The 19,383-nt window shown below is 40.0% G+C and overlaps 1 protein-coding gene across 6 annotated transcripts in view; it reads right to left on the minus strand.

Annotated features, from left to right (window-relative positions):
* COL19A1 (collagen type XIX alpha 1 chain) overlaps window positions 1-9,036 on the minus strand; it is a 208,568-nt gene extending 199,532 nt beyond the window's left edge. For 3 of the 6 annotated variants that reach the window (XM_087774800.1, XM_087774795.1, XM_087774801.1), the window contains exons 1-3: window positions 8,929-9,036; window positions 8,347-8,520; window positions 6,001-6,130 (exon numbers count right to left, since the gene is read on the minus strand). In XM_087774800.1, coding sequence (XP_087630926.1) covers window positions 6,001-6,094 — 94 coding nt within the window. In that variant the 5' untranslated portion in view covers window positions 6,095-6,130; window positions 8,347-8,520; window positions 8,929-9,036. Of the gene's footprint in view, window positions 1-6,000; window positions 6,131-6,810; window positions 7,008-7,098; window positions 7,321-7,417; window positions 7,541-8,346; window positions 8,521-8,928 lie in introns of those variants that run through there. The other 3 variants (XM_087774797.1, XM_087774798.1, XM_087774799.1) reach the window with 3 other exon arrangements.
* Between the last annotated feature and the right edge of the window lie 10,347 nt (window positions 9,037-19,383).

Here is a 19,383-nt window from a genome sequence, read left to right on the forward strand (position 1 = left end):
ATATCACAGACCACTGACCTTCTGCCGCTCCAATAAGATGCTAGCAAGATTTTTTTTTGTTTTCTAATAGCATTATGCAGAAAAAAAATAAAGGTGCTGCATCTAGACGTATCTGCTGCAACATGCAATGGGATGTTCTAAATTCCTGGAATGATCAGGGCACCTGTTGAAGCACACTGCAGCTTCCATCTAGGCACCATGCCCAGTTTTCCCTTACGTGCAAACAAGGACAGAGAAGACTCTGGTGCATGCTTCAGTCTCGCTCTTACAGACATCTCTTGTGTGCACTTCCTGACTGGGAACTGTAGCTTCCAATAAGCACTCTTGCCTCCTCCAGATCAAGTATAACCTGTAATGGCTAGATTCACTTTACAAGTACCTATCTGCTACTTTATAATTAAACTTTATGTTCAGGTGGAGTTTTCAGCTGCCATCTAACACCACCAATGTGCACATTGCAAGGGCACCGACATCTCCATCACCAAGCATGACCGGCCAAATGAACGTGGCCAAACAGCAAAGCCCCACCTAACATAACACCCACTTCCTATGTCAGGCTCAAGCTTCAGGCAGAAACCCATATTAGCTAGGATATGTCTCACACTCTTACTGGATCAGGCTTCATAAATATATAGACATAGGGAACCTCTTTAGGGTGCGCAACATACCTACAAGTGTCAGCAATGACATCCAACGAGTCCACCTCAAAGGTATTTGTACTGAAAAGCAGAACCAGCTGGCCTGCTTACAAATAGGGTCAAGAATTCAGATTTCCTACATACCTGTAGCCTCATGTACAGAGGTACCAGAAAACCAGATGTGATTTTTTTGTTTTCCTTTTTTACTCTGTAAGCCACATCATATTACATTACAATATAGGTGTTAATTCAGACAAGGGTGGGAAGACAAATGAAGGAGACTGAATCTACAACTTCGTTGATATAGGAAAGTTAACTCCAAATCTGGTGACTATTTAGACAGTTATGGAAATAACATAACAGCTTTGGCAGGCAGCATTAAGAAATCCATACCAATGGAGCTCAAGTATTAGGATGCTCACACTAGATCCCAGAGAAGTAGATTCACCCGTGAGGAAGAGTAGTAGTGAAAAACAGGACTTCATAGTATTCAAGACGGCCTGCATAGCTTCACCAAGGGCAAGTCTTGCCTGACCAACCTAGTAGCCTTCTATGATGGAGTGACTACATCAGTGGATGAGGGAAGAGCTATGGATGTCATCTATCTGGACTTCTCTAAGGCCTTTGACACAGTCCCCCACGATATCCTTCTCTCTAAACTGGAAGGATATGGATTTGATGGGCAGACTGTTCAGTGGATGAGGAATTGGTTGGATGGTCACATCCAGAGGGTAGTGGTCAACAGCTCAATGTCCAGATGGAGATCGGTGACAAGTGGTATCCCTCAGGGGTCCATATTTAGACCAGCACTGTTTAACATCTTCATCAATGACATAGTGGGATCAAGTGCACCCTCAGCAAGTTTGCAGATGACACCAAGCTGAGTGGTGTGGTTGACACACTCAAGGGAGAGGATGCCATCCAGAGGGACCTGGACAAGCTTGAGAAGTGGGCCCATGTGAACCTCATGAGGTTCAACAAGGACAAGTGCAAGGTCCTGAACCTGGGTCGGGGCAATCCCCAGCATCAATACAGGCTGGGGGATGAAGGGACTGAGAGCAGCCCTGAGGAGAAGGACTTGGGGGTACTGATAGATGAAAAGCTGGACACAACCCAGCAATGGGCGCTTACAGCCTAGAAGGCCAACTGTATCCTGGGCTGCATCCAAAGCAGCGTGGCCAGCAGGTCAAGGGGAGTGATTCTGTCCCTCTACTCTGCTCTGATGAGACCCCACCTGGAGTACTGCATCCAGCTCTGGAGTCCTCAGCAGAGGAAAGACATGGACCTGTTGGAGAGGGTCCAGAGGAGGGCCACAAAAATGATCGGAGGGATGGAACACCTCTCCTGTGAAGAAAGGCTGAGAGAGTTGGGGTTGTTCAGCCTGGAGAAGAGAAGGCTGCAGCGAGACCTTATTACAGCCTTTCAATACTTAAAGGGGGCTTCTAAGAAAGATGGGGACAGACTTTTTAGCAGGGCCAGTAGAGATAAGACAAGGGGTAATGGTTTTAAACTAAAAGAGGGTAGGTTTAGACCAGATATGAGGAAGAAATTTTTTACCACGAGGCTGGTGAAACACTGGAACGGGTTTCCCAGAGAGGCTGTAGATGCCCCATCCCTGGAAACATTCAAGGCCAGGCTGGATGGGGCTCTGAGCAACCTGATCTAGTCCCTGCTCATTGCAGGGGGGCTGGACTAGATGACCTTTAAAGGTCCCTCCCAACCCAAAGCATTCTATGATTCTATGATATCCCAGGTGAATATCTTGGCTGTAGGAGTTGATGCTTTTTTTTTTTTACGGAAAGGTAGAGAAAGAACTATGGGCTGATCTAGTTTACAGGCTTCACACTGGGAGAACGTGTGTAGCTGAGAACGTTCGCCTTTGTGGTCTGGGATGTCTCTTATGTACTACTTACTCACTAGCTGAAGTGGCTTTCCACAGTGTGCAGGCTTTCGTGAACCACATTCTTACGGATACCTAAAGCTCCTTATTCACTGGCCAAGAAGACTTAGTATTTAACTGTAAGTTAAGGAATCCAAGGGTGGCAGAGTTAATTAAACACTGCAATGCTAACAACAGTTTGTGGATCCAACCTTAAATATTCAGTATATTAAGAATATGAAGACATTGTATATGAGAGTTACTGTAGAGCCATTATCTTGATTTTGAGAAGTATCTAGCCGTACTAAAACATGAAAACCAAAAAGCTGAACTGATTTGCATACTTGAAACCATTCACTGTATTTGCGTTAAAGTGCCTATCTAAAATTATGATCTAGAGCCAATACTTTTCACAACACATTCCACGTCAGAAGGCAATGGAAATTCACCATGCCTGACAGTCCCAGGACTTTGTTTATACTACATTTCTCATGGGTTAGCAAGTGACTTTGAAAAACAGTAATTGTAAAAGAAAGCTGAAAAAACAGCCATGATCTGGGAATGAGACAAAGTATTAATATTCTTAATATGAAGCATTCAAGAATGATCAAATTGGAACTTCATGTGTCACTACAGAAAGAGCTCACGTCCATGCTCCAAACCCAAATGTTCCCAACAACAACAGCAAAAAAAATGTAAGTTGACAACATGAAGAAAATATTCTTGAAGTCAGATCAAAAACATGATTGGGGAAAACTCGTGAACCCTCTCCCTCAGATTTGCTATATTCTGTCATTAGAATTGAGGGCTTCCTTCTGATGAACGACTAGCACATCAAAACTTCTGGACAAGTGAGAACTGAAAGAAATCCTCGATGTGAATCTAACTGTTACTGGCACACATTCAGAGCCTAAGGAGGACTGCTCTGAGAAGATCCAGCATACTCTGTCACTCTCTGACATTTTTTCCAATACTGGCATTTACTTATTACAATATTGACCCAATGAGTAAGTCCCAAAGTATATTCAGAATGCCAACTCAGAAAGCTCTCCCCTACATATGCACACAGGTTAATCCTTTCTCTTGCATAAGAGATTTCCTTCCCCTAACACACTTCTTCCCCCTGCCCCTCCCAAATTAACTTTAATTTACTTTTCTCTGCATTTGAAGGCCATTCCTTTAGACTGAAGTAGATCAGGTGAGAAATTTCAGGAGGTAAATGCAATAATCCAAGATCCTATCTAAATGGGCTTTGCTGGAAAAACTTTCGTATTGGCATAGTGAGAAATAAATGCTATGCATATGTTGTTGAAAGAAGAAAGCCAAAAGGATTGCCCAGGCAGATCCTGAAGGACAGATGCTGATACAAACAGAACTGGTACATGGGAGAGAACAAAGGCCCAAGAAAGAGCCAGTTAATGAAAGAAAGAAAGAAAGGGAGAAAAAAAAAAAAAAAAAGGAAAAAAAAAAAAAGAAGAGGAGGTTAGATATTTCTCTCTTCTTGAAGTGAGCACATTTCCAATTTGTAACAGATTCATCTGCATACAAATTATCAAACTAGAACGAGACAACTTTGCAACACAGAGTACTCTGTTCAGAACGGGGCAGATTAACAAAAGGCTTGCAGAGACATCTGTACCCCTTACCACTGCACCATTGCAGGGTCTGTTCTTTCTCAGCTCCTGCTTTCTGGTCGGTCTATAACTTGTATTTCTTTTTTGGACAGTAACCATCCCTTCAGTCTCTAGAAGAGTCTCTTTCCTGTTATCAACTTGAGGCTTCACTCTGAGCCTATTCCCTGCTGTCGGCAGAGCTGCTGAAGCTGGAAGCTATCTACTTGTTATTCCTCACCATCTGCCTGTATCACCTCAAACTGCAGAAGCTTCTCTCAATTGCACACCATCAGTTATTCTCAGGAGAGGTTCAATCTCTCCTCTTCTTCCCAGCGGTTCAATTTGACCCATATTTGATCCATTTGTGGCCATCAGGTTAAGGAAAACTGCAACTTCCCTTCTGGCTGCCTAGCCACAAACTTCTAACAGAACATAATGTACAGTTCAGACACACCGTTTATTAGCAGTTCAGTGCATCTGTCACATCTTCTATGACCGGTCCACCTTTTACTGAGACATCTTTTCATTAGGAAAAAAAAAAAATATAAAAGAAGAGAGACACTGCTTCCTGGCATTTTGTTTTAATATTTTTCAAGTTTCCATTTATTCATTTATATTATTAGGTAACCTCCTGCACTCACACCCTTTTAAAACTTCCCTTCTACAATCCACCAGCTAGCAATGAGAGAGGAGACAACCCATTTTGCTTCTTTCAGACAGCTGAAGAGAATGATTGCACGGCTATGATGTAGGCTCACTCTCCCACAGGGGTTAAGAATAATTCATCAGTAGAGCACTTAGCCTTGCTGCCCTAAAAATATAAGGCAAAAAAGTCTTTGACTTAAATTCAGACTCTTCACAGCATATTATTTTTACCTTAGAGCCCGCACATGACACTTATTATTTTTAAAATATTACTATTTATTGTTTCCAGGAGTAGTAAAAGGATTATTATCCTAGTCGTTGACTTTTTAAATTTCTTGGGCCTGAGTTTCAAATGTGTTATGGAAATTCAAAGTTGTTGTATATGTATAGCTTCTATTATCTTCCACCAGGTTTCTGGAAAAACCGCATTACTAAAAATAAATTTCATTTTCTAAAAAAATTAATTAAAAAGAACTCTTTTTATTTCTATTTAAATAGCAACAAGCATGTTCTCCTTGCTAATAATTGTAGGAAAATTTTAGAAACTTGAGGTGCATGCTGAGGCTGAGCAATTCTAGAAAACTCACAATTCCTTATTATACAAGCACATGTGACATGCCTTTAAGACAGAATTTACCACACTCTGGAGAATCAATGTGGAGTTTAAATGAGAGAGCTAGATACCACGTGGACAGTAAGAGAAAGAAGAAAACAGAGAAGTATGAGAAAATTTGCCGAAGACGGCTAACAGCTTTTAAGTTAAACAATATCAGTATATTCCTTTCCCCTGTCTTCTTAGGTACAAGGGTTTGTCTAACTCTACATCTGTGAAATGTATGACCTGGTCTAGGGATTAAGTTTAGGTAAGGTTAACATGAGCATTAGGTTGTTTAAGTCAATGTGAGCACTGATCTGCTCTAATAAAGTCACATGATTTTGTTCACAAAAGTTTTGCAAGCTCTGATTTAGAATCTTGTTTTGTGTGGTAAGGTAAAAAAGTACAAAACAAAACTCCTAGGAACTACAACTGCTTCCAAACATGAATCTTCCATGCACAGGAAACAGAAAGGCTGCTTTGGAACTGCTTCAAACTTAGACTTTAAAAAAAAAAAATAGATTAAAAAAAGCTTATTTTCCATGTACTGTCATTATTTGTTCACATTTGTTCAGTACTGAGATTTATGCCTTTCGTCTGTGATGGGAAGAAAAAAAAAAAAAGAAGTACCTGTCTGGTCACTGACTGCCACAGAAGTAGAAACAGGAAGGAGGAGGAAGACTGCCATACAAAGCCAAACTATGCAGGATCCAATGTACTTCATCTCCCCCTGGACACATGTGAACAATCAGCTACAAATCTGAAACAGAAAATAATCATATTCAGAACAATCTCTTCTTATTCTCTTCCCCTCACCCCATCAGAACACTACAAACAAGAATTAACTGCAAAGGAAGGAGGAAGTCGCTAGTGACACGTAAAGTCTATCATTTATCTGTTGTAAGGAGCTACAAAGAGAGACTTATTTAGAAAGAAATGACAAATATAGTCCTTTAGGTCTTTATTAAACTTGTAAGTAACACCTTAGAAATATTAACTCAGAGACATTAGTTGTAAAGGCACTAAATTTTCATTTCATTCGTAATGACTAATTTTATTTTTCTCCCAGGTTTTCAATTTGAAATATATTAGCTAAGCTGTTCGGTGTCACAACACTGACAGTGACTGCTGAAGCAGTCTTCAAATCGAACACGGACAACATGCAATTGTTTCAGTTTAAGTGCAAAAGAAACCAAAATACGGTATTTCTCTGCCTTGCAAAATATACAAGCGCCTAGAGCAGCCTGTATTGAGTTTACAGTTTAAATCTCACAAAAATACAGTCTGGCTTTAACAACGTATCTTTTGTCCTCTAAAGACAGTATCAGCTTTTCTTCTAAGCTGACTGCAATGTATAGATACATGTGAATCTAATGAAACACAGAAAATGACAAATATTTTTCTAATCACATTTTCTGTAAGAAAAAAAAATTCACATACCTAAGATGCAATTTTTATAGGTATTTTCACAAGGCACCTTATTCATCATCAGAGCTATTCTGTCAGTCACATGTACTGACGGCAACTACACCATCATTAACTTTTCCAGCCTCCCCAACAGCAGCAAAGTGAATACATGTTCAAATAACATTATCATTTAATTTCCTGCACCTGCTTGACAAGCAGGCATCAGTAATTCACTAGAGCTGCCGCTCCAGAGGTCTCATTTTCTGAAGGGCTCTTGCCAACTAAATCGCGAACACCGCCACCCCCTCGCTGCCACCGCACCTCCGGGCTGGGCTCCTCTCCCGCCGGCTGCTTCGGGAGGCTGCGCTCCCTCGCACGACCGGCGCGCCGCAGCCTGTGGGGCGGGAGCGACCCGAGCCCTCCGCAGCTCGGGCTGTAACACGGCAGCGCCGGCAGCGTGACTGCTCCTGGACGGAGTTGGGTGTGCTGGAGGGAGGGTTTAAAACACCAGGCGGTAAGGCAAGCGGGTAGCTCGGCCGGCGGGGAGCAGCGAGGCGCCGGCTCGGGCGGCGCCCCGGCCCCGCTGCCCGAGCCCCGCTCTCCCCGCCTCGCCCCCGGACCCCCGCTCCCGGGCTCCTACCCGCCGCCCCGTCTCTCCGGAACCTGCCCGCGGCGCCGGCGGCGGCCGCCCCGCGGCGAGTCGAGCGAGGGGGCAGCGCCCGCCGCCGCTTCCTCCGCGGCCCCGGGGCGGAGCGGGGCCCGGAGCCCGCTCGGGCCGGCGGCGCCTGCGAGCGGGGCCGGGCACCCACGGCGAGCGAGGGAGCCCTCTGCCGCCGGGCCGCTGCCGAGGGGCCGGGCCGGGCGCCGGGCACCTGCACGGGGCGAACAGGTGAGGGGGCCGCGGGGAGAAGGCGCTGCTGGCCCGCAGCCCGGCGGGCTCCGGCGCAGGCAGGGCGGTGCTGGCGCCGGGCCGCCGGGGACGCGCGGCTCCGGCTCGACCTCCCCGGGAGCTGCCCCGGAGCTGCCGCACCGCGCGGGTTCCCCCGTCCCGGAGAGCGTTTCCTGCGCTTCCCACCCCTGCCGCTGCGCACCAGTGTGTTCCAGCTAACTGGATGGAGGCCGCGCGGTACGCCAGTTAGAATGATACACACTAACAGGTAGATTTTTAAATGCAAATGTATGCATACAGTTAGTAAGCATGCTCAGCATTGTGGCAATTTGCAACAGTTTAATCGGTTTTGTAAATTACTGCAAGTTTAGGACTGTTTTCATTAGCATATCTTAGCGTATACCTATAGTCACCCACAAACATATACAGTGTATTTACACAATCATGAGCAGAATCCTATAACACAGACTGATTACAGTACATTAAAACCTTACTGTGTACATTATGTTTATAGAGGACAGTTAATATTGGCAAAATCAGTGATGAACTTTAAATGGCAATTTTGGAGAGGGAAAAAAACCACAAACAACAAAACCCACCACAAAACAAGCCAGGAATATGGTGCTCTGTGTGTGCATCTGAGATGTTAGACAATTGACTACAAATAATGAGTTGCTTACCTTTAATTTTTATTTTAGTATGTCCCCCAGAAGCACTGAAAATGCCTGTAGAGAGCTGCTGTAGCGCCGAGGAGTTGCTGGAGTGAGTCTCCAAAGAGTGGTAGAGGGGGATGCAGCTCTGTCCTTATTAGTCTCACACAGGGTGACCCTCCCACTCAGCGAGCACAGAATACTCTGCAGGAAAGGACAAACAGCCACCCAGACACAGATTTTACATAATCGTACTTGTATAGCCCAAGTCCAGTAACAATGTAAGAAATGGTTTTTTTTCTCCTTCCCTCTACACCCCCCCAAAAAAACAGTTCCATAAATTAAACTGCCAGAGTATGAACGCATGAATGAAAGAGTATCTGGTTTCTAGTTGTAAAGAACTAATTACGTACATTAGCACACCAGCAGAAACTAGCTTTTATCACTTAAGTGTAAGCACACATCATTAATTTTATATAATTTATCATAAATTAAAAAAAAATCAGCCACCCAAGTAAACAAGAAGAGTGCACCTATTTATGGCACTGATGCTGCAAAGCACAGCAGATTTCTGACAATTGTTTTGCCGTTTAAAATCTGTCATTTACAAACCTGAATGTTCTTGCACTGTATTATCATCTGTCTGTGATGAAATGGTGAGATTGAGCACTGCCACCGGCTCTCATCTGAATGTGCGAAACTGCACTTTTCTCAGGTTCTCCAAGTGTGCTTGTGGCAGTTTTCCATATTGCATTTTGAAGATGTAAACCAGATAGAAGGACGGAGAAAAGTAAAATTACTAGAAACAGATACACAGAAGACAGAGAGAGTAGGGCTTTAATTAAACGTATCTCATTTATATGTATCCAAGACATATTTATCTTTTTCTAGTAGAACCATCCTGACAGGGGAAAAAAAGGAAGGTGATGACTATTAGATGAAAATTTATTAGCGTAACATCAATTTAGCCCAACTGGTCTTCGGGTCAGAAAATTCACAGGGTTAACTTTTTGCTCCCTACCCCCTCCCCCCAACAGATTTTGAAAAGTGTTTCCTCATTTCAACCAAGATAACTAGCCAGGATAACCAACAAATCACATGGAAAGACATGATTATCTTCCTGGTTTAAATTTCAAAACAGTTGTTGTTCTTCCCAACTTAGAATCACGAGAGAAAGATGAAATTGCAGCTTACGTACATGTCTGCTAGGGTGTTTTATTCCACAACTTTGCCACAGACTTGTGGTGTAACTTTAGGCAAGTCACACTTCTCGCTTGCTCATTCTGTAAATTATAGACAGTAAAGCTGCCTTACCTCGCGGGGCGAGGCGCCAGAGCCCAGCCCCACAGCTGACACATCATCGGAGCGCTCCCTTCCCCTTCAGACTGTTCATTTGATAAAGGCTTCAGTGTTGAGCCCTAATTCAGTGTTTCAAGCAGAGTTGCGAGATCCTCAGTTGAAAGACCCTTTGTAAAAGCTCTGCTCCTAGTGAAAGACATTATCATTTTTGATTTGAAAAGAACTGCATTTCTCATTGCTCTTTCAAGCTACAAAATTGTTAAAATCTTTTTGGTTTACTTCATTTTACATGCCCTAAAGATCTGGATTCAGCTGTGTTACATGAATACACACAGTCTTATTAATGTCCATGAATATAAGTTCTGAGTTAGCTAAACATTTTAATCGCATAACAGCTTGCACATACAATCAGTTCATCCTTTAAAGAAATATTGCTGTCCCTCAAAGTTTCAGTATTGCTCAAAAGTCCAGATCCAAGCTGAGTCTCCATTTCCTATGAAGCAATAATGAAACATAACCCCTAAACCAAGGATGTTGTTCCACTTACCGAGATATCGACACTCCAAATAGAAAATTAAAAATACTTTATTTGAACCCTGTCAACTTCAAAATACTCTACCTCCATATGAAAGTAGTAAGTAGAAGAATTAGAAACTACTACAGCCTTCCCTGGCTAACACATATGCTTCCTGTGCTCTGGCCCAGACCTTCAACTAAACAGCGTTATGCCAGTGCACATAAATCAAAGGAATTGCACCGATTTATACTAGTTGAGGACCTTGACATTAGGGACTGCCACCATAAGTATTTATGGACAATACTGTTCACATTAATGAATAGTCTTGAATGTCTAGTGACATGAAAGTTGGGAACAAGGAAAACCTTACTGTTTACAAACTTCTGTCACCAGCCAAAAAAAACAGATTATCTCTCTGCCTCCCACAGCATAAGAAGCAAAGCCACAACTGGCAAAACATCTCTGTTATCATAAACAGCTTAGAAATCCCAACCACCTGCACTCTTGTTCACCTGCAAACAGTTACTGGTGCACTCCAGAGAAAACATTGCCTATACATCGTCTCATCTCCTTCGTATCTGGGAAGTACTGGAAAAACTGATGATGAGCTGAAGCACCCGCAGCAAACGGATGATATCCCATGTTATCTTTGCAGTAACACCGTTTTCCAGCTATCTCAGAGTTTAGCTAAAGCACTTACTTCCACACAGAAGACAGGATTAGACCCAGATCCAGGCAGGAGCCAAGGCAAATACACCAAGAAGCAGAAAAGACAGAAATTTAAGTTTGAAACCATACTCGGCACAGACGCTCAGAGCACGTTCCAACTCCTGCGCCAAGGGTGAACTGCTCCTCTGAACAGCTTTTACTACAACTGCAGTTGGAGGCAAGATGCAGGGGAAAAAGGTGAGAGAATCAGGGGGCAAAGGGACAGACTTATCTTTTGTAGAAAATTTTTCTTTATTGCTGACATTCACTTTCAACCTTTGTTTCTTTTTCGGCACCGTTAGATATCCAAACCAGCCAAGTAGCATAATTCACTCTTGTCTGTGTGGTGCTAACAGATTTGTCTCCATCTCGTTAGACCCACATTTTTAACTTGTGTTGCTTATGACAACACATATGCAGGAATGAAGCTGTAAACTTCGACAAAACTCTTTAAAAGCAGCAGTATTCTACTTGAAAACTATTTTTTAAAAGGACATTAATTTGAAACGCCCTTTACCACGCTGTTTCTCACTTGATGTAGAGCTTAGTATTTCTATTCCATTGTATATGCCCTTATGCGGGATTGTTGCTTGCCAGATGATCCTTTCTGCCCTCTGCAAGATTTGCCGGTCACGACAACTGCATTCCACTGAAGCAATTAAAATATAAATGCTTTTAAATGCATTAGACTGAACTATAATGAACTTACACAAAACAGGTGGCATCCCAGCCTTGGAGAAGTTAATGGAAATTTTAACACTGATGTAAATGGGGCAAAAATGTCACTCAAATGAGGGAACTTTGGCAAAAATTACATCAAAAAGGAATTATTTATATCCATGTGCACACATGCTAAGCACTCCTAAGCAGCAAAGCCAACAGAAAAGCTGGATGTCACTTCATTTCTTCTATAGGAGAGGGAAATAGGAAAAAAAAACCAACTGCTACTTCTTTTTCTGAATACTTAGGAAGCACTCGGATTTTCAGTAAAGGGGCCAAAATAACTGTCAAAAAGATGCAGAGAGAATACTTACTACTGCTTTTGTGGTATTAGTTGTCTTGGCTCAGGCGTTTTCTCTGCTCTTTGACACTTTATAATGTGTCTTAAAATAACCAAATACTAATAAATATAATGGTACTGCAACAAAAAAAATGTCCGTACTTTATCTCCAATTCCAATGCCATTGATAATCCCAATCTTAGAAAAATAATGTGGAGGTGTATCATTTGTAACGTTTAGTGCTATCTGGTCCTAATATGTTTCATATTTTTAATAATGACATTTTAATCCAAAATACATACATTTCAAAGTAAATAAATCAATGTCTTGATATATTGCTTATATTTACCAGTTGCAAACATGTCAACAGCTGTATCATATGATTTGTATTCATTACTATTCCAGAAAAATACATTTCTGTGCATATACTACTCTCTAAAGTGTAAATTCAGTTAAGTTATTCAAACCTGAAATAGTGCTGGATTTGTAGAAATCAGTAAAACATCAGTCCAGTCCAGGCTTAGAGAATAAACACTAAGATTAATAGTGTCAAAATCTGTTATGTCCTTAATCTATTAAAAGGCATACTTTATTTTGTCTTCCTATGGATAGATAAATGCATGTATATAACCGTACTGCCATACTACAAACAGCTTGCCACATGTTCTGTTGTTTCATGAACTACACAAAGAAATGCACAATAAATAAAAAATTCTGAACATTGACCATTGGTTTTCTTTCTGTTCTTTCTTTCACATGGAATCCATCCTACCTGTAACGCAGGAAATACGTGCCTTCTGGTGGCTTTTGTATTGTACAAGAATAAAGTATGTGGTCAAACAGCTGATGGGGGATGAGAAAAGCTGAAAGGTGATTTTCCAAACCAAGTCAAAGCACATCATCTGGCTTGTTTGAGGCTGAAGTACCCATATGGCTTTAAAAGTCATTACACATAATGAAAAGATGAAAGCCAGGTTTTAGGCAGCTGTGCTGGGAGTTACCGGTGTTTGCCCAATACTTCTGTATGAATATGCTAAACTCCTACATGCAGTCTGAAAACATCCATAAAGCAGTGAAATATGTTAATTTAAAATTTATATAATGCAATTAGACAAAGGAAGGTGAAGAGCAAAGGAAAGGCATTAGCAAAGTTTAAGATCCTACAAATAGACTAGGCTGTATAAGACCTTCAGGCTTAAAGGGCAACTTTATTTTAGATCAAAAGGCTGGATATTCTATGCTTGTTTTTTTAAACTTCAGGAAGACAAAGCATAGATAGTTCAAGAAATGTCAGTTAAAATTCCCTTTTAAATTGTAACAAATACGTCTAAGAATTTACAAGTCTCTGTATTCGCCAGTGTCTCCTACTGTTGTGTCCTTTCTATCCAGCTAATTTGCCCAAACTTTATTTAAAAACAGAATACTACAATGATAACTAAACCACTTTTAGGTCCAGTTATGAATAGTTTCAAATTTTCAGAAAGGAACTTCTATAAATTTGCCTATGCAAGACTAACTGATATATGCGACCATCAGTTTTATCAACATAGCAGCTACAATTATATTAACGCATCTAGGATTCTGAGTTCATGCAGAGCTATTTACCATTATGTTATTTTAATGCTCAATTTCAATACTGTCAAGCAACATAAAAATGAAATAATAAAATGACAAGTATTTTATTCATATTTATTGCTGAATAAATAGGCACAATAATCTGGGAAGTCAAATTAAGTGTGTATTTAATCTGTATCTCTGCATCCGCATACTTTATTTGCCTTTCATCTAGCAGTAAATATTCTCAAGATATAACCAATGTTATACTTTAAAGTCAGTAACTTTACAGATTTATGTAAGCTTGATGTTTGCCTAGAGCTATCTAGTCATGATCTCAGATGTAAAAGAACTCTGAAGTCAATAGCATCTAAAGGCTGCAGCTAGAAGTGAGACAGAAGTACATGGCAAAAAAAAATTTAGCTGTTACGTGCCCTCTAAAACAGCCTCCTGACCTATACATATTGCAAATCAACATCTTAAGTCACCCTGTATATATATGTATTTTTGGAAGCTGAGGAATTTGTGCACTAATAGAAAATGACAGTTGAAAGGAAGAATCTATCGGACTGTGTTTGCATGACTATTTGTATCTTTATGCATTGCAATTCAAATAAATTTTACTGTTGACTAGGAATGCAAAATCAAACACTAGCTCCTAGAAAGGCCAGCATTTAAATAAATGGAAGGTTCTTAATACAAATGTAGCTGTGTAGCATATGAAGCGTAACATTTGCATCAATCTCTAAACTGTTTATTTTTGGCATGTCAAATGTGGTTTGGACATGATGGATGAATTTAATTTTGGAGCAAGGCCAAGCGATTTAGCGTGAACGTGCCATTTTGATGAAGCTCAGAGTAGCTAGGAACTGCTCTGGTTTCTTCCCATTCCTGACAGGTGGAATCCAGGTATATCCTGTTGGTTATTTTAACTGAGTACTTAACTTAATCTTGCCAATTAGTCATTGACTAATTGTGCTGCAACCAATTATTAGTGCTGGAACCAACTACGCTCTAACAACTTAAGTGGCATCCTGCAACTATTTAGTGAGGCTATATTTTCACATGCAAAATTATTCAAATGCATTTAGAGTTCATGTCTAGGTCGGCAGATATAATCTATAATTATTAGAGCAGTAGTATCTGACACAGATACATAGTAAAGAATGTACTTAATCATAAAACTTATGGTAGGAAGATGACCTTAGGCTAAAAATACAAATTTTACTGAAGGTAACTACATTACTGAGAGGTTATCAGGCTGTATTCAGAGAAGAATACAAACTTAGGTCCTGCTTGTGCATGAGGGAGAAGACACTTTTCATAAAGATATAAAATTTTGTGTAATAAAATTGTGTTAATCCAAATCTTTTCAGTATGAATAATTATAGGTTGATGTGCCTTCAAACCCATTTGGGAAGAAGTAACTTTGGTTCATGTATTAAAACTACAAGGCCAGATTCTAAAAAAAAAAAAACCCAAAACCAAAGAACTCTTTTAGGACTGACTGGCTCAGACATTCATCAGCAACATTGAATGTGTCTCTCCTATTGCAATATTGTTCCATTTCCCAGAACTCAGAGGTTATTTCTTTAAGGAACTGTTCATATGCTACAGATACTTCACTGATCTTTAGGGAACTTTTAATTTATTTATTTATTTATTTATAATTTTGTTAAAATTTTATTTTTAATTTTTTAATTTTTATTTATTTATTTATTTATTTATTTTTATTTATTTCAACAGAGAATTTAACTCCTGGAGAATAAAATTAGAAAAAAGGCTGAAACTGAATAAACTAAGCCTGCTGACAGGAGTAAAAAAAAAAGAAGAAAAGACTACTCTAACCATAGAATGCCTGTAAGTAGAAGAATACATAGCAGAAAATAAGAGCTTGCTTCAGGCACGCATTTGTCTTCACACTTCCCCACAGAAGTATTTCTTGCAATTAGGACCTAGGTTTGAATGCCAAATTAGACTAGCCTAGTTCCAAACAACGAAGCTGGCAAGCCTTCTTCAGAGTCCTCCCTAGTACTGAGCTTTACTACATAAATCAGTGGGATGTCTGAGTGTATCCCACGGCTGCCTGTGGTACAGCACGGCAAACTGCTGGAGGAATGTTCCCAGTACACGGAGGAAGAAGCTGTCTATGTCCAAGCACACTTCTGCAATTACAGGAGGACAATGGACTATACGTACTCACTTGATTTGGCGTGTTTCTGCAGTGTGAAGACTACAGAGTTAATAAACCAAAAGCAATTTAAACACGAGTTTAAATCCAGCTTTAAGCAGTATCAGTTAAGTTAGGCCAAGGGAATTGTGGAACTGAGTTATGTTCCTGTCTGCAGATGTGTGGTGAAAGTGTGGTGAAACCTGAATGCAAGTCATGTTATGTGAGGCACCTGAGATGTCTAAATTAAGGGTGTAATTTCCCTTGGGAAATCCAGATTTGGGATTAACTGTTCTCTGCAAGTGTCTCTCTCCCTTGATTTTAGAGTGACAGTATTCCTAACTTCAACCTGACAGCTAAGTTTCTGAACTGAATCTGTGCTTGGTTAAAGGTTTTATAGAATCTGTGGACATCCAACAAGTTTGTTTAAACTTGTTTAGTAGGACCAGTACAGCTTTTAGATACCTTTAGATAAGGTAGTCTTATATACTTAGAAATATTTATATTCTTTTTACGGCTAAAAATTAACTACAAAAATGACCTACACTGCTACCACACATTTTTATAATTATGTAAATTGTTCACGAAGTAAATTGGACTGGCTTAAACCAATGTGAGTCTGCATTTTTAATTAAATGAGTAAAATTCTATGTACAGAGGCTTAAATGAATATTCCACAATCATTGCCTGTAGCAGACATGATTAAATAAAAATTTGCAGTTACATCCATGTAAACTCCTTCCATTTACATTCAGAGCAGCTGTCCTCAACAGTTTTATTAACACAAACTTACCTTGGCCTAGAGTAAAGGTGTGCATATCCTTTATAAATATAATCTAATTTTATCATCTAAGAGATGATAAAATTTTAGGTAGTATTTTCAGTGGATGACTTCCACTCCTGTGGTTTTATCAGAATGGTAAAGATAAATTTTAAAATTTGTAGAAGAGAATTATCCGTTTATATTCTAGATGGTCTCATGGAGCACAGACAGCTAGTCGTAACTGCTCAGATCCCCACCTTCCTATATTTTCCTTCATCTCACAAATTGGTTCAGAAGTTGTAAATACTTCCCAGTCTATGCCATTGAGTTCAAACACACTGTCTCACCAAACTCCCCAATCCTTTGCCTTGCCTGCATGGTGACAGTTTGTCTCTAGACTGGAGAGACAAGGCAAGGAAACCCAGACAAGGAAAAGGGGCAGGAAACAGGAAAGATTCTTTGATATTTAGCCCATGGGAGGCCACTCCTGCTCACCTATGTGAGCTAAAATATCTAAAAAATAAAACAAATTAATTTAGTGATTTATTTCTACTCTGTCTTTGAACTATTTATCGGTATGACAGTCAGAAGCTGAGGCAGTAAGATAAAATGAAAGAAACAGAAGCTAAAATTAAGATATTAGAGTATCTCAATTTTGATTGATCTAATTGATCTACCTTTGATGTAGAGTAGCCAAATGGATTGGGCTGGATTCCTTTTCATCTCTTTGTTAAAGAATCACAAACTAATCTTGATGAAATCAGATTCTCTTAATCTCATTCGGAGTAGATTATCATGCAAGGCAGTTCTTTTTTAGATGGTATCAATTTTAGAGTCCTGTAAGTTTTTCCGTTTAACAATAAATTGAGATAACAGTGAAATATTATTATACTGTTCATTCCACATGCGTAAGTGGGCATGGACATAAACACAAAGACTATATATCAGAGTGAATTAAGAATTTGATCTTACTTTTCTGATGTAGCCAAGGGGTATGCTTTTGATGCCTAAGAAATACATAATCAAGCCACAAGTTTCCCCCTCTCCCCCCATATTTCAGTAGTATTTACCTTCTTTTCCCTGAAGTTAAAATATTTATTAAAATGTCTTCATAACTTTGAGACAGTTGAGAAGTGCCTTTAATGATGATTTACTGAAAACCTATCAACATTATGAAAAAGAACACCACAACACAGGAAAAAGTGAAAATAAAAGAACACTTCACTTAAAATAATACAATGAGAAAAAAACCCAAAAATAGCTTCATCAACTTAATTTCTAATTAAGTAACACTGAAACCAAAAAGAAGTCACTATATTTAACTTAAAAACTGAAGCATTTTTAAACATTTTCAATAATCCTTATCTAGAAATGGATTTTTGTCATTCCTCTTCTGTTTCTCCCAAAATAAACTTTCTCCTACAGGAGACCAGTTCCATTAATGACCTTGCTCTATGCTTTGAGATTTGCTTTCTTAGCACAGCATCTTTCTCTCCCCTGTTGCCTGTGGGATACCACTACTATATAACTCCACTCTAGGCTTCCAATATAAAGAATGAGCAAAAGAGAACTAGAAAGTTGGTGCAAGTTTTTACTCACTTCTGTCTTTCTGCAGATCACAGGAAGTGTAGACAAGTTATTTTATTTAGAGTGAAATTTCGGCTTCGCTGAAGTCAGTGTATGCTTTGCTATACACTTCAGCTGGGCCAGAATTTCACGCCTGGTTTCTATGACCTCTCTTTAGTTGCTGTTGCTGTGAGCTAGGAGTATCAAAGACTTCAATCAAGCCAGGATTTCACTCTAAACAGAAAGCATTACCAACACTTCCTGCCATCCTTAGGGAGAAGAGAATTAAGAAATAAATATACCAGAATGATACTGCTTGCCAGAAAGGCTTTTGCGGATCCTAGGTTGTGCTGTATTTAGTGGTAATAGCGCAACTTGAACAACAACAAAGACAACAAAATGTTGTGACCCAGAGACCGGAAAAAGTGTTATTTAGAAGCTGAGATTTCACTAGCTTCTAATCTGGATTATAATAGAGTCTGTAACGGTATGCTGCAGTTAATACAGTCATTTTTTTTTAGCATGGTTGACATTCTCTATGTTTTGCTTGCTCATCTCTTTCCAGCCCTTATTGTGCGTAGATTCCTTATTTTCCTCTCCTGCAGTGGTTGCTGGAGTTCCTGATCTGGGACATCCAGACAGGCCACTGGTGATCTAGTCAGCTACCTACAGATTAAATGACATCTTTTTCCAGCTGTAACGGAAAGATAGCTAAAAGACATGTAAAAATAAATTAACAAGAGGAAACTCCTGCCCTTTTTTTCAGCACATTTTGAATGAGGCTTTGTTATTGTCACTGTGTTTTCAAGGCACCTCTCTGCACCTGACTGCATGTCGACCAAGTTCTTGAAGTGGAGCTACCTGCACGTTACTCTGGAATTTATCAAATTAAAAGATTTCTCATATCTAAAATTAGACTTTATGGAAGTTTTAACAAAGTAACTCTTTAAATAGAAGTAGCTCAGCTCCATTAGGTGAAACAGTTTAAATAAAAAGGTTTGAAAACATATCTACTCACCATCCACTGTACCTTTGCAGGATAAGTCTTTCCATCCTATTCTCCTGAAAATCTTGCAGCTTTCAGTTGCTACTTGTTTCGGAGTCTACCAGGTCTCTCAAAAAGTCTTTTCCTAACTGTTATCACTGAGACTTGGGCTAGGATCTTATCTTTGCTGCAAGAAGCCTTCCTTAACTGTAGCTTCATGCTTCTTGCTTGTTTTTCTCTCCCTGTTCCAGCCTGATACTGTTGAAGCTTCTTATAGAACGGTTGAGGTTGGAAGCAACCTCTGGACATCATCTGGTCTGCCCCCTCTGCTCAAACAGGGCCAACTAGAGCCAGTTGTCCAGGACCATGTCCAGAGAAGACATTTTCCATATAGGCACACTAAACTACTTCCAGAGAAGATTCTGTTCTCCCTCAGGGGAGAGCAGAGGGTCTCGTCTTGGCAGCTTCTTTCCTTCCTGATGTCATACCTGTCACAACTATTTTG

The sequence above is a fragment of the Nipponia nippon genome, unplaced genomic scaffold (genome assembly GCF_047370975.1).
Source record: "Nipponia nippon isolate SJK-2023a ecotype South Korea unplaced genomic scaffold, ASM4737097v1 scaffold_4, whole genome shotgun sequence".
Lineage (NCBI taxonomy): Eukaryota > Metazoa > Chordata > Aves > Pelecaniformes > Threskiornithidae > Nipponia > Nipponia nippon.